Source organism: Rhinolophus sinicus, linkage group LG04 (genome assembly GCF_036562045.2).
Source record: "Rhinolophus sinicus isolate RSC01 linkage group LG04, ASM3656204v1, whole genome shotgun sequence".
In the NCBI taxonomy this organism is placed as follows: Eukaryota; Metazoa; Chordata; class Mammalia; order Chiroptera; family Rhinolophidae; genus Rhinolophus; species Rhinolophus sinicus.
Window position 1 is genome coordinate 2338749 of NC_133754.1, and position 16530 is coordinate 2355278.

Here is a 16530-nt window from a genome sequence, read left to right on the forward strand (position 1 = left end):
GTTGTGTATGGAAGCCTTACTATGATATTGACACTGTTAGGACCTCTCTCCACGGAAACTTCAGACCTGTGGTTTAGGCCTCGTTTCAGAACCCTGCTCGTATCCATTACCCCATTACCGTGTTTATACTCCAACACATAGTGTGTCAAGGTTTGTTCCCTTACTTCGCGGCTGGTAACAGAAAATACTTCCAACGGGAGGCTCATGGTGACACCACCCTAGGGTAATGGGGCTGCATCCAGGCTGCAGCCGCCGCATGCTCCCCTCGGGCCACCGGCCCAGAGTCCGGGGGTGAGTTTAAGATGACATTACAGTACAAAATGCTACTTTTCTTTTCCTGGTTTAAAGCTAACACACAAACATCATCCTGAAGTGTTTAAACAAAGGAGGAAATGCAGCTCGGGCGGTCTGTTTACATTCCCGCGCTGCCACTCCGTAGCTGTATGGAAGAAACAGCTCTCTGAGCCTCGCTTTTCTCATCTATAAAATGGGACAATGGAGTAGCCGCCATTGTGGACATGTGCCTGGTACATCACAAATACTCAGTGACTGTTATTATTTAGTCTGGTTTAAAAAAAATACTTTATTCAAAGTTATTTTTGGAAGCAGGTAGTTTGATTAAAAGACAGGTTTAGGAAAAGGGCTAAAATAATATCATGTTAATTATGTTTAAACCTCTAGCTAGTGTGCAGGGGATGAAGCAAAGCAGTACACACACACACACACACACACACACACACACACACAGAGGGTGCCAAAAAATGTACACACATTTTAAGAAAGAAAAATACTGTATTAAAATTTTAATACTTAATATATACTGATAACAAAAGATGAATACAAGTCACGTGTATACATTGTTTGACACCCCCGTGTATGTATGTACGTACTGTACATGTGTATGTGTTATACACACATAATATTATCAAGGCTTGTGTAGCACGAGGGCAAATTTACGTTCACAGTGGAAAACCCGAAAGAAAGAACCCTGGTCATTTTGGCTGGTGGTCGGGGGGCAGTGCTCACGGCCTCCCCTGTGTACCTGGACACGGCCACTGTCTTTCCAACATACTGTGAGCAGATTGAATTATGAACAGAGGGAGGTGTGGGTCAGGGGAAGAAGGAAAGACTGACAGCAGTCACAGGTTGGAGACGGCGAGAGACCTAACTAGCGCCCTGTCATCCCTGGACCGACTCCTGCAGCAGGGACACGATGGCAGCGGGCAGCCAGGAAAATCCACACCAGGTCTGTCCATTCGTCCGTCACCTTTCATCAGAGTTACTTCCTTGGATGCCGTAATTACACAGATGGTCAATGTTAGGAGCAGCTGGATTCAGGGTACACAACAACTGTCTGCGCTGGTTTTGCAAATGTAACATGATGTGTTTGTAAAATGATTTCAAAATGAACAGTTAGAAAATGGGGAAGGAGGGAGCGCCTCCTGCCTTTTTACCTGGAGGGGCAGCAGAAGGATTGATTCCAGGGTCTATTACTGAGCCTGAGCCTCTATAATCACTCCTCATTAGAAGTTAAATACACAGCAAGTCAATTACCAATTAAGTGACAAGTTGCATAAACACCATCGGCGCTAATTGACCCTTGAGGGTCCTTTAAAGCTCACTCAGCTTCCCCAACTGGCTTCTGTGAGGTTTTCTTTTGTCTTCAGCCACTGATTAGATGAATTCAGTAGTGAAATTGTGCCCAGTTAAGGGAACAAAACAGTGCAGTTACACAACTTACATTGTCATCAAATGTGATCCTACCGTGTCCACAGAGGTAAAAGGGTAGTTATGCTGGTTAGAGTATGACCGACATCAGCCCTACAGAAATCACAAAGTGACAGACTTTCACTTGAAATGATAAGGCTGGTCTAATCCAGACCTGCCAAGTGCATTTCCCCACTCATCATCACGGACGTTTTCCAGGGACGGAGACTATACAAACTCTGTGTTCTACTTGTGCTGCTACTTTGAGAGTTCTGCCATCTGTATGCCACTCTGAGCATTAGTTTAATGTAAGTAATGCTAAGTTGGGCAGTGTGGGGTTTGCACGTGCAGGAGGGGACCTGACAGATGTGCAGGGATCAAGTATGTGCTGCACTGAAGACCAGCTCCACGAGGGCGGCCAAGGTGAAGGGCACATTCAGAGGGCGGGGCAGGCTGGGGAGCCCGCCCGGCCAGGAGAGGCCATGAAGAGCGTGCTCAGGTGTGGGTGTCCCCACGGCCCAGTCACGATGCACTGAAGTGTGTCTCGGGACACGTTTTCAAGTCCCCTGTTGTTTGTTGTTTCCTGTCCTTTTGTACCCTATACACCTTGTCACAGAAGAGGGCAGGTAAATTATTCTCGTCGATATCGTGCATATTTGAAAGAATGTGACTGCTGCCTTAGTTGCCTCCTGTCACAAGTATATATATTCCTGATCCCTTTAACCAGCATGTCTTCATTCAGAAACCATAGTAGCTGAACTCTGAAGTAAAATCAATCCCCTCTCTTCTTGGTGTTTCCAGCATTATGAGTCATAGGTGACACCATCAAATCACTTCAGCAGGAAAGAATGCTTGGTTAGCTTCACTGCTAACTGTGTTGCTAATTGCAAGAAAAACCAGACTCACTAGACCATGTTGCACAGATAACTAGGAAGGGCAGCTTTCTCTTCAAGTAGGTTATTAATAGAAAGCCAGTCTGTACACTATTAGAATCTGACTAGTAAAAAAAAAAAGAAAAAATCAGCCTTATCTGATGTACGCACAGTCAATTAGGTTTCAATTACCAACCCCTCCACATTTAATATACGGATGATTTTGGCACATTGCATCATTCCCCACATTTAGACTGCCTTGGCTGTAGCCATGGCAACCCTTCCATAAAACAGCCCAGTTGGTACTTTCACTCCAAATTAAATGAGAATAAGGCTAATCCCATTATTGTTCTTAACAACAGTTTTCCCAGTAGCTCCTTCTTAGAATGCCCTTGCTTGTATAGTCTGTCTTTTAAAAACAGATTACTGGAAAAGTATATGTGCTTGTGTACTCTCTCTGCTCACGGCCATCTACGTGTCCTACTGTGGCTGCTGTGTCACCTTGTGTTTCGGGGGAGGGCGCAGCCACCTACGCGGCTACTCCATACTTTTCTTGCAGTTCAGGGATGGGTAAATCTTTTAAATATGCCAATTTGGACCAGTAAACACTTCAGAGACTGTCCCTCTAAAATGATGGTAAAATAACAGTCTTTGTAAAATAAGCCGTACTATGCATTTGTAGATAATTTAAAAGGCATTTCAAGGGATTCTGCTTTGTATTTTAAATGTGCCCATGTACATTGCAACAGTCATTTAGGAAAACTTTTCCTTTCATTGAAGAGGAAATGATCAAGGACAGTTCCATTTACAAGGTGATGCTATAGCCATGCGTAGATACTGTGTTTTTCCAATTAGGGTACGTTCTCACGGTCAGCCCCCAAAACCTGCCTTCCCTAATTGTCTACTGATGGGCAAAATCGCTTTTCAGTTGCCTGCCTGCCCTGTGGTAGGTCCCTGCTCAAGGCTTAAGGATCCAACCAGAATTCCTGAAGCAGAGTACGGGGCGTTATGCTCAGGCCAGGAGGAAGGGTCTTGCTGCGCGGACGGGAGGAGAGTGAAAAGCAAACCCAACTTGGAGTCAGAGACCTTGAGGTGGGTCTAGCTCTGCCATCTCTTGTCCTGGGTATCTCTTAGCTTCTGCATCAACACCGGGCAGATGGCACTAATAACAACACGCGGGGCTTGTGTGCCGAGCCAACAGGACGCTCGCTGCACATTGTCAGAAGAATATAATGAGTGACACTGCTCTCTGGCTACTAACGGCTGTGGGGAGGAAGCATCCTGAGCCAGGGCAGCCCAGGTCATGACACCGGAAGGCACGCGGGTAAAAGTTCCCCCAGGAGTTCCCAAGGACTGCCATTTTCTGCAGTTTGCTCCCAGATCGTCTCTTTTGGTGCCCTGGCAAAGACCCAGCCAGGTCTCAGAGAGCTGAGACCATGTTCGAGCCTGAATGCAGACACCAAGAAGATGGGTCAGGATCTCCGGCTGCCAGACCAATACTGTCTGCACGTTGAAGATTAGGACTTGTTGGTCTCAGGCCCCACGTGACGCGTGACATTTCAGACAGAACACAAGTTCAGCTCGCTCATGACCCCTTCCACGCACACGCTCTGAGTCTGATAGTAGAGTACTGTGAGGCATGCACCAGGGGCAAGTCTGGGCAGAGATGAAGCAGAGAGAGAAGGCACCCGAGATGCCATCAGGGTAAGGAGAGGAGTGGGCGAGGCTCAGTCACATGCCCTTCTCTACCCGGCCCGCCGCCCTGTGGCCTGGCGGGGGCTCTCTCGCCTGCCAGGTCTGAGTCCTGATGGGCATGTAGCAGCCACAAGCCCTTTTGCAGGGCCAGGCTGCCACCTGACGGGCCTGTTCACATCCCTAGTTTTTGCCAGAGACTGTAATACGGACTTCTGCACCTTACAGCTTCGTTTCTCACAGAAATTAAGTGTGGGCACAAAAGCTGTCCTCATCGTGGATTCTGAAATCATCCAATCATCATCAAAACACTTCTTTTTCTCTCTCTCCCAACCTGACAGCTTACCAGGGTGGTGATCAATCGATACCGATTTTCCCTACAATCGCTCATAAATAAGGCCTTTTTTACCATCAGTCATATAATTTCTGAGAATCAGGCACCATAGCTTTTGTATTGCAGTGATTTTCTGAAAACCGAAACAGTGTGATTTTAAAGCTGGGAGAATGTTGTTTCACTCACTGTATTTCTCACACTGACTGACAGAGAAGAGGCACTCAGGACACGTTTAGTGAGTTAATTTAAAAGTCACTCAGCACAGCCCCATTTTATGTAACCGGTTAAATGACCTGTCCTGGGTTACAAGGTTTATTTGAACTTGGGATGGAGTCTCGGACATCCAGTTCTCAGCTCAGAACCTGTTTGCACTAACTGATGTTCCACAGAATAAGGCAGACAATAACACCAACAAATTGTTGAGTGTTTAAGGTTAAAACTGTACAACCAAATAAATACATAGGCAGACTGGCTCAATTTAAACATAAAATGTAAAACAGAGATTATAGAGGCAATGGTCATTTTTCTCTTAATTGAACTAACACCGAACATAAGCACAGCACAATTAATGTGAGGGAATAATTTATCCATGAATACGACCTCCCCACCCCCCCATCTTTGAGTCTTGAGTTGTGGAAAATAAAATAAAATTCAATTTCAATAACTGGTTTAAAACAGGTGGCCTAATTTATAACATGTCTTAGACTTGATATCTTTGTCTTTGAACTGAAATGCAAACTTAAGCCTACGAAAATATTCACAAGCACTTCTTTCATATTCTCTTCTATCAATGCATAAATGGCCAGTGTTTCCTCTGGATTCTACCTTAATTTTAATAAATACATATATGTGTGTCTATCTATCTATCTATCTATCTATCTATCTATCTATCTATCTATCTATCTATCTATAATAAAGTTAGCTTATCTATCAAGATCGGAAATAGAAAACTAATGTAATTTTTAAAACTCTAAGAAACTAAATCACTAAAAAAAATAGTTCAACCTACAACAAATGACTTAATTCGAGTCAGAAGTTAAGCCTTTCAACATCTAGTCTTTGAATTCTCCCATTTCAATTGCACTTAGAGACACAGCTAAAGCTCTTCTTACAACCAACAGGATGAAGGTAAATTGACTGGAATTGATTAGATCTTTTTTTTTCCTTTTTGTGTTTTTTTCCTGGCTCCACTATCATACACACCAGAGCACCGATCGGCCGCCAGGGGACAGACTGTATGGGTGTGTGGACCAGTGTTTATAGTTTGCCTGTGACCCCTTAGGCGGCTGTGTGATCTCACGCAGCACCTTCACGGGGGGCAGGACAACCATGTACATGACACAGGGTAGAGCAAAGATTGGTGGCATCACGTTGTAAAATGTCCACAGTCTAAGGACATCCAGTTTGCATCAGCTCTGGAGCAAACCCCACACTCACCTCGCTTAGCTGCCCTGTCCTGTGTGGCTTTGTAAGCGTCCAGAGGGGAGGCCACTGCGCTCCAGTGACGCCCCAGGCACCGAGAACCCCAGCTCCAAACAGGAGCATACAGACCTCTTAGAAACTGAAATCAGTCACAAGGTAGACGATGCGTTCATGACCAACACAGCAAGACAAAGAACAGCACCCACGCTCGCCGAGGGTGATTTCGGGAGCGCGGTTTTCCCACGCGGGCTGCGGGCCCCAGCACTTACCAGATGGACGGGGCCTCGGTGCCGCTGATCTCCAGGAAGTCGTACCCCTCCTCCAGCTGGAAGTCGGTGAACACCAGCGCGATGGTGTCCCCGGGCTCGGCCAGGATGGTCCACGTGCAGTCAGCGTTGTTCTCGTATTCGGAGGGGAAGTGGGGGCTGCAGATAGTGCTGCTCGTCCCCCGTAAGGTCCCGCCACAGGCGCCCTCAGCTGGAAGGGACAGAAGCAAAAGGACACCTTTCTCAAGATGGTCTCATACACACAGACCTCTACAGAGCGTCACTCTCCGTCAGTGACAGGTATTTCCTAACCCAAAATCGAGACCCAATCTGACAAGGGGTTTCTTTGGATTTAATTCCACTCTATGGAAAGGCTTCCGAAAGTCTAATGATAACATCACATTAGTAAATGAATGGCCATCACAGGAAAGAGCAAAAGTGTGGCTTTTCTAAAACCTGGAACGTATAGATGCCACACACCTGACACTCATACACAGCTTACAATGTTTTCAAAGATTTTCTCGGAATCTTGGAAGATGGAGATACATTGGTAACATTTTAAGACTTAAATGTATGTGGCCACCTTTCCTTAATTCACTGGTACATGGCTTTGAAAAAAAACATGGTGTTAAAAGAAGTAGTCACCCGAATCTTTATTTCCTGGAGTTTGGAATGTGCATTTGATTTTGAGTTTTGGATAATTTCTTGATTAATATAATAACACAGATACACTGATTCACAAAAAGTTTCCAAGTCGGAAATGGTTGTATGAAAATTTAAAATGGAACATCTTGGAAAAGTGGTGACTAAAAAGTTAGTAAACTGAAAAACATATAAGATATAAATAACCATTGTAATAAATATTAGTTTAAAAAGAAATGGATTTTGGAAGGAAGGAAGGAAAGATTATATTCATACACATGGTGTTTTTCTTTAAATAATCTGTTTATGTAAAATAAACTAATTAAAAGTATCAGAGTTACTACCATAGTATGTGAAAAAGGTCTCATTTTTGATACACATTGCACAGTTTATCCATAAAAACAAGTCCATGTAAATGAAGTTAATTAGGAAACAGCTATTACATTTTCTAACCTAAAATACTGTGTCTCTTTAGAAGAACCTTAAAAATCAGTATAGATGTAATAAGCTTTTCTTAGGGTTAGCTCAGTTGTTTAGAGCACGGTGCTAATAACACCGAAGATGCTGGTTTGATTCCTGCATCGGCCACTGTGAGCTGCGCCCTTCTTAAAACAACAACAACAACAACAACAACAAAGGCACATCTTTCTGAGCAAATAAAGGCCTGAACTGTTAAGTAAATTAATTAGTTAAATAAATAAACCTTTCTCGTCATTTTCATATACCATTCCTCTAACCCTAGGATTCATATTTTGATGGAAAATATATGTGATATATGTAACTCTTTTATACGCTAAATTATATTTTCAAATTCATATGTTTATAATCTCTGAGATGTGTTTTCACAAGCAGGCTTTACTCATGTAAACACTAATAATGCAAAAACATAGTAATACATTATTCTTAAATACTATTGTAATCATTCATAAATAAAATACTGAAAAGAAATACTCTATTGGAAAGCCATACACAGGTGTTTCAAAACTACACACCATTAGCCAGACTTAGGAAAATTTGGGCCACAGACTTTTGGCAATCATCTTAATACTGTTTATACACACACACGTACACACGCGTGAGCACACAAGAACACTTCCAACTAACTGATCCTCTTGCTTTCATCCAGTCTCCATTATATTTTGCACTCAAATCAGCCACACTGATGCTTTTAAATTTAACTGGAATCTGAAAATTCTGTGTCCCAAACTGTCCGACTTCCCGTATCACCGCTCAGACTAAAATCAAACCTTACTGGGACGTGAGAGGTCCATATGTGATCTGACCCATTGCCTCCCCAGGGCCTCACGCAAGCCCCCACCCCACTGTGTCCACTCTCTCCACCCGCCTGTTTCCTCACCCAGTTACTAATGTTATGTTCTGCCCCAGGGCCTTTGCACTCACCATCCTGTCTGAGATATGCCTCTCCTCTGCTCTCTTGGGTCTCTTTATAAGCCACCTTCCTGGGTCCACCTGCTCTGACCACTACAGATCCACTTCCCATCACTCCGTATCTCCCCATCCTGTTTTACTTTGCTTCTTAGCACTGCACTATGTGCAAAGCATTGGACCACCAAGTTTAAGGAGCTCCTCTTTTCACTTGTGTCTCCCCTTCCAAGGAGGCAGCCTGCCTGGAACTCAGTCAACTTTCCTTCCTTTTTCCTTTTTTTTCTTTTTCTTCTTCTTATTGAGTGAATGACTCCAGCATTTCCTATAGTTATATCAGTTACAATGAGCCTGCATTTGGTTATCTCTAGTATGAGAGGTGGGGCTATAACAAAATACATTTCTGGAGATATACATGGCATCAAACTATACTATTTCAAGAGTAGAAGTCCAAAATTAAGCTAATTTAGTTAGAAAACTATGTGGTGTTTTGAAATGCGATGTTCAAAACCAGAATATTTATAAAAACTACAGCAAGACTCTGAGTAGAGCAATATTTCAGGCAAAAGTTAATTGCCAAGAATAAAGTTTTGTCATTGTAGCGATCCACTATGCGTAGAGTTGGCATGTTTGTTTTGCTTTGTTTATTTTCAACAAGTAGCTAAGCCAGGAGTCTAGAAATGTTTTTATACTTAGCAGAGCAGCAAGACATTTTCAAGAAGAGATAAAGTCAAGGCAGGCAGAGGAAGCAAAATAATCAAAGCAAAACATTAAGAAAATGAGATTATGAGCAAGCTTCCTGGCAACTGGAAGAACTATGTCAAGTTTGATAGTTAATCATCTGATGTAAACCCAGAAATCACATGTACAAAGTAAAATCTATCATTAATAAAATGAATAAGTAATCATTAAACTAACTCTAGTCAATATTTAAATAATATAGTTATATTAATACAATGTAAGTTCCTTTTAATCCATTGATGCTAATAAATGATTAAAATGTATCAAAATTTTACTTTATCTAAAATAATTTTTTTTTGGAAGTTCAAAAATTGGGGTGGGGTTTAAGTAAGTAAATTCTGTTTCAAATTCCATCCTCTCCCTCTCTCCCCTTTTTCTTACACATTATGAAGAAAGAAAATTAAGTTAGGTTCAAAACTGCCAGGTAAATACTTGACTATAAAAATTAGCACGCAACAAATATTTTTTAACGAAATGATGAATATCACTATTGAGTCACTTTGTTCCGTATTTTAAAAATTGTGCTCCTAGGACACATGTTTGAAGGAGCTAGAGGTTCCAAGCAGCAAAATATAGTCAAGTGGGTAGGTTTTGGCTCCCACACCAAATTTCTGTCAGAGCAATTTCTTTAAATCAATTTCATATATTGAGTTTTCACAAAATCTTGCATTTGAAAAAAATATTCTATAAGTAAAAAAAGTTTGAGTGCCATCAAGTTAATCCGAGAAGAAGATAAGTTTTTAATAAAAGATGTGTTCGAATCTACTGATTTCTGTAAGTGGGGGAAGTAATTCCAAATGTAAGCAGAAATCATGGTGCATCATCTCCCCTAAGGGATTTCAAAACTTTTTAAAAGTTTTATTCTAAACTCTAAAATTATTACGTACCTTGCCTGGGTATAGACGTTGGCAGAAATGTATCTTAAGGGCATAATAGAAAATACAGAATAAAACATTATTTAGAGACACACTTTGCCATATTTATCATGAAGAAAACTGAAACCAACTAAATGTTTAATAACAGATAAATCATTAAATAAAGCACGATGTACCCAAGCCTCACGACCATCCAGCGTGTACCAAGTATCTGTGACATTACTTCAGTCAAGTCCTGAGTGAGAATATGAAATTTATCAAACATAGAATATGCCACTGAATGTAAAAGCTCTTTTCGATTTTAAAAATTGTATAAAAAATATGCAGGGAAGGATATGAGACACACACGCACACACAATGTTCCATCTCTTATACTGGGAGATGTTCTCTGACTTCCTCTCCCTGGGGCTGTGGAGAACACTGGTACCAGCTGACACTCGGCAGTCAGACTGGGTTTGGATCCGAGTTCTCCACTTTTGTGTAACAAGTGCCCCTCTTCTCTGTGCCTGAGTTTGGTTCCTTGTAAGTGCAGGTATGGTGTCTATGCTTAGTGTTGTTGTGAGGGTTAAACAAATTAACAACTGTGGAGTGCTTAGAACAAGGCAAGCCAATACTAACTACTTGAGCATAATAGTTATTATTTTCTCCAGCTTGGCATACAATGGTCACACAATGGGAGTTTACTGAATTAAATTACTTTTGAGCATTTCACTGTAGGTTTTAGAAGTTTTACTGCTTCGGGTAAGACTCCCCTTCACAAATGTACTTTCTGCTTTCTCCAGGAGTGAAGGGGCTGTGGGAGGGAACAGCGAGTCCCAGAGAGCTGGGGAGGGGGGTCAGGCTCCCACTCCTCCAGGGGCTGGAATGAGAGGGGCCCTGATATATACCACCCCCACCTCCATTCCTACTTCTGCTATTCATGTTGTGTGCTATGTTATGAGACGATCATGAGTATCCTTTTATATCAACATAAAATCATTTTCCTCATGTACTAACATCACTGGAAGGAACCCTGCTCTCCTAGGGCACCCCCACTGCCTGACAGATGTCCACATCTCACATGTCTGACCTCTACCCCTCCCAAGCTCTGGAAACTCTGCCACTAGTTCCTCTGAAACTCGAGGTCAACTATCAATATAAGGTCCTACATCTCAACCACTGTCCGAGGTATTCCCTGTTTCTCTATGGAAACCTGATGTCTTCCGAGGATGATGCATCATGAAATCCGCCCCCAATGGTCCAGGTTTTGCTTCCATGGGCCAAGAACCCTGGCCATGCAGCTGGCCCACGTGTCATTGCTACTTCCAGACTACTTTTGTTCCTCCCTTCCGAAAGTGCTCCGGCTTTGGGTCTCTTGCCCTCAGAATCTAAGCCCATCTACTTTACAGTCATTCACAAGGTCCCGGGCGCACCCCCAGGTCCCTGGGACTTGTGGCTCCTGGCGCACTGTCCAACTCTCCAGCCCTACAGTTTTCTCCGTTCCTGCTGATTTCAACATCCACCGAGAACATCCTTTGTATTCGGTCCCTGAGTTCATCCGCCCCCTCTCTTCTATCAACCCAACCCCAACTCAACCCCATTCCCGTCATCTCCCTTTATATTCTCACCACCAACAAATGATCGTCTTCCACTGATCCAATGAGGTTCACATCCTCAGAACTGTGCCTTGCATATATCCAGGCCACTGTCCCAACCACCTCCGCACCAACAATTCTGGGACCCAATCACATCTGCAGTTCTCTCTTTCACTTCCCTTCCCCGCAGCCCCTCATGTCCTCATCTGTCACGTGCCATCCTTCCATTTCATGGCCATCATTTAAATCACTCCCTTGCGGTTTGCCATAACTCCACTGACAATACTAGATTCAGGTCTGGTGCAAATTCACATTTCCTCCCATGCAGGTAAAGGCGGCTGGAGAAAAACCGAGGACAAAACACGCGTGTGAGTCTAACCTGAAGTAGATGGCCAAATCCAAAGTGGCCTTCGTGATGGCAGGCCTACGTCACTTCTCTCATCTGCTCAGTCTCTTTTGGGGGACGGCCATTCCGTACCTACTTCCTCAACCTTCCCACATCTCCTAGCACGTCCTGCTCCCGTGGTGATTCTGTCTATTGCAGCAGGAAACAAACCACCAAAAGAAAAAAGTTTCTAATTGAGAACCACCATATCCGTCAGCCGTCTGCACTTTTGCTCATAAATGTCCTTCCTGTGTGAACTGCAAGTTTTCCTCTCTGGGGTCAACACCGAACTGTGTGTTCTTGCTTTTATCCCTGATCAAGTTTCTAAGCCAAAGCTGCACCACTCCCTCCTGTCTCAAAATGATCGCGTTCCCTTTTGATTGGAGAATTGTTCTTAGCATACAAACTCATTATAATTTCCCCCATTGAAACAGTTTTAAAAGGAATGCTGACATCATAAACCTTGCTTGTTTAGAATTATTGCTAGGGATGGATGTTAAGGTCATAATTCAAAATACAGACTAAAACACATCGAACTCCAGACTCCACATCCAACTCTTGCCTTATTTTTTAAAACCTCTTTCCAGCAGCACACCTCAGAAAAGTGGCTGCAAGTGCAATCTTTGATTTTTTTGCATCCCCTCTTGAATGCACTTGAGCCATGCTTTGGTCCTTGCCGGTTCACTGCAGCAGCTCCTCACAGATTCTCATCTTTCGTAAGCTCTCAGCAACATTTGACAGTTATCCATTTCCTCTTCCTTAAAATACTTTTTTTTTTCACTAGACTTTTAAAGCTTTTTTTAAATATCTTGAAATAATAGCAAATTCACAAGAAGTTGCTAACATAGTACAGAGTGCTCCTGTGTACCCTCTTCCCATTTTCCACCAACGCTTTCAGCTTACATAAGAATAGCACAAAAATAAAAATGTGACACTGGTGCAATGTATACCTATGATTTAATTCACTAATATTTCCCCTTCCTCTCATGGATTTCTCTAATCCTATTGGCCATTTCTTCTCAGCCCCCTCACCAGCTTCATTCCATCTCCAATGCTTAGTGCAGTGCATTAAGATTCAGTCTTTGGACCTCATTTCCTTGTTGATCTCCTTCAGTTCAGTTGCATGGACTTAAATTCCATTTGTGTGCTGACAATGCCCAAGTTTGTGGTTCAGTTCCAGACCTCTCTCCTGAGTTGTAGTTTTATGTACCCAGTTGCCTACGTGACATAACCACCCAGATGTCTAAATAGCGTTCCAGACTTATTAGCTCCCAGATCAAACTTTTGACACCGTTCCCTTTCCAAATCTGGAATTTTCAATCTTCTCCATTTCAATAAAAGTCAACTCCATTGTTCTAAAAAAAAAAAAAAAGTGCCACAGCATCATCCATGACTCTTCTGTTTCTCTTATATCCCACAGCCACTGTGTCATAAAATCCTAGTAGCCCTTTATTTAAACTATATTCTGAATCCAATCACTTCTTGCAAACTTTACTGCTAATATCTCTGCAAATAACATCACCTTTCATCTTGATTGCTGCAATGGCTGCCTGGTGGGTTTTCCTACTTTGTCCTCCCCACTTTATAGTCCATCCTCAAAAGAGCAGCCAGGGTAATGCTCTTCCATTCTAAGAGATGATGCCCCTTCCCAACACCCTCCAAGATCTTCCCTTATTGCTCAGGATAGAAGCTCAAGTTCACATCATGGGCTGCAGGGCCCTTTCGCGTCCTTTGCCACCCATCTTCTCTGACCTTCCCGCCTATGACCCACACCACTGTCCACTCTGCTCGGGCCATCCTGGTGGCCGCACCATGTGCTTTAGTCTCAGGAACAAAGCCCTGGCTGCCTGTTTGATCTGGACCTTCGTCCTGATATTCTCACATGGCTTACTTTCTCACCTCCATGAGGGGTTCGAATAATCTTGGTTTTGCCAAAGACGGGTTTCCCAGACATGGCACTTTGGGAGCTAAAGAAGGACAGTTGGTCACTACAGCCCTTAATCAAATTAAAATTATGTAGGTCTCAAGTGTACAATTTTATGATATATCATCTATATATTGCATTGTGCTCACCACCCAGAGTCAGTTCTCCTTCCATCACCATATATTTGACCCCCTTTGCCCTCATCTACCATTCCCCATCACACTTACCTTCTGGTAACCACTGAACTGCTGTCTGTGACTATGAGTTTTTGTTTGTTTGTTTGTCTTGTTCCTTTGTTCCTTTTAGTTTTATGTCCCACATATGAGTGAAGTCATACGGTGCCTGACTTTTTCTACCTAACTTATTTAGCTTAGAATGATAATCTCAAGATGCATTATCAACAAGATAAGTAATAACAAGTGTTGGAGAGGCTGTGAAGACAAAAGAACCCTCATACACTGTTGGTGGGAATATAGATGGGTACAACCGCTATGGAAACAGTGTGGAGGTTCCTCAAAAAATTAAGACTAGAATTACCATATGACCCAGCAAATCCACTTCTGGGTATTTACCTGAAAAATCTGAAAACTTTTATCTGTAAAGATGTATGTACCCCTATGTTCACTGAAGCATTATTCACGGTGGCCAAGATAAGGAAACAACCACGTGGCCTTCGATAGATGAATGGATAAAAAAGATGTGATATATATACTCAATGGAATACTACTCGGCCATAAGCAAAGATGAAATACTGCTATTTGCAACAACATGGATGGATCAAATATAATTTTCTTAATGAAAACATCTCTGAACACTTATTACAATTGGGTATTACATATTCCAGTTTTGGTTTTTACTTATTTGTTTTTATTTATTTATGTTGTCTGTCTCCGCCCATTAAAATATTATTTGCATGGAAGTTAGGATTGTTCCTGTTCTGTTCACTTTGTAACCCCAGCACCAAGAAGTAATATAAGCAAATTACAGCTTATGGGTCACATATGGCCCTGTGTCTGGTTTTGTGAAGAGTTTTACTGGGACACAGTCACACCAATTTGTTTAGGTCTGTCCATAGGGCCTTTCGCTTCACAATGACTGGCTGCAGTAGCTGAAATAGACAGCACATGGCGAAAAACATAAAAGGTTTACTATCTGGCCCTTGACAGAAAAAGCTTACTGACCTGATTGACAAGCGTACCTGACATCTTGTAGGTTCCTGATACGTGGTTCCTTAGAGAACCAATGAATGGACGTAAATAGCAAGCAGGCATATTCTATTGGAAATCAACAGACTATGATAGCAACTTTAGGGTGGATTTTAGTGCTACTAAATTCTCACAAATTAAGAGGAAATACTATCATCAAACCCGAGAGTCACCATGGTGAAAGTTCCATGCCACATGGAACATGCCAGCAAGTCTGCGAAGCATAAATACCACTCCTAGAAGTCTATCCTTAGGAAATAATGAAACAGAAGAGAGAAAATCAATGCTCTATGCACAGATACACTAATTATAGCATTACGTGTAGAAGTAAACATTGAACTCACTCATTATGTTAAATTATGGGGAGAGAAATATTATTAATTCGTATCATTTTGAGGATAATGGGGATAAAACAAAAATTGAAATGTAGATGATATAATAATAATTTTATAAGGGAAAAATAAATGTAACATCTTCCCTGACTTTAGCCTCTGAGAGCTTTGTATGGGTGGAGTTGGCCGCCTCGGTCTCTGTTCTTCTCCATTCTAGCTCTTCACTGACAATGATTAAAATAATAATCTCACTCTTTGAAATTGAGAACTTTGAGCCTCTCCTTTAATCGCTACCAGTCCTGAGAGATTAAAAGTAGCATTAATTCAATGTAATAGCTTCTGAACTGGAAGCTTTGCAGGAAAATAGCATGCCCCAGAGGTCACAGCTAGTTAAGAGATAAAGCAGGGTCCTGAAAGGGAGATTCTTCCACTGCTGCCTGTCACCACGAGTGGCATTTGCTTGGTACGGATTTGTTGTGGCACTAGACACACAGCTCTGCAACTGAATACAGCGCCTGCAGGGAATACAATCATGCACAACTAGAGGCACTTTTGATTACGCTTTAAACTTGTTACATGATTGTATTTAATGAGGTATTGTTTTTGTTGCTTTAAAGTGCTTCACAGGAAGCCTGCAGTGCAGTGAAGAAGCAAAGCCTGGGGACCAGGCTGAGTATAATCTAATGTCGACATACAGTTTCAATACCTCTTTTTTTTTTTTTTTTAATTTTGGTAAGATTTACATTGGAATTGTTTATTGCACACTATGCAAGAAAAGTGCTTAAAACTAAATTGTCTAAAGCCATTCAAACTTAATTTAGAGCCAGATTCCTTAAGCGAAGATGGTCCCGTTCAATGGTACTTTGTAAGGCTCGGTCCTGACATGACAGAGCATCTAAGATTCATTTTACAATGTTCCTTCTGTAACAAAACTGATGAAAACACAGCTGTGTTTTAAATATCGCAGAATTTCCAAGCACCCATGAAAAGCACGACTTCTCCCGTTCTCCTCCCCTCCAGCTATATCTTGTCCTAGTCTTTCTCTTCCCTTTCATCATTAGCTGCAGAATGTCTGCAAGTGAAAACAAAAACAAAAACAAAAAGCAAACAAACGAAAAACACCAAAATCGTGTGTGACATTTCACAAAGCATTGGCAAGTGACATTGTCATTTTCA

At 42.2% G+C, this 16530-nt stretch overlaps 1 protein-coding gene across 2 annotated transcripts in view; it reads right to left on the reverse strand.

The window, feature by feature from the left end:
* CSMD1 (CUB and Sushi multiple domains 1) overlaps positions 1-16530 on the reverse strand; it is a 1601557-nt gene that overhangs the window by 776559 nt on the left and 808468 nt on the right. For both annotated transcript variants that reach the window (XM_074329288.1, XM_074329289.1), the window contains exon 5: positions 6297-6504. In XM_074329288.1, coding sequence (XP_074185389.1) covers positions 6297-6504 — 208 coding nt within the window. The remainder of the gene's footprint in view (positions 1-6296; positions 6505-16530) is intronic.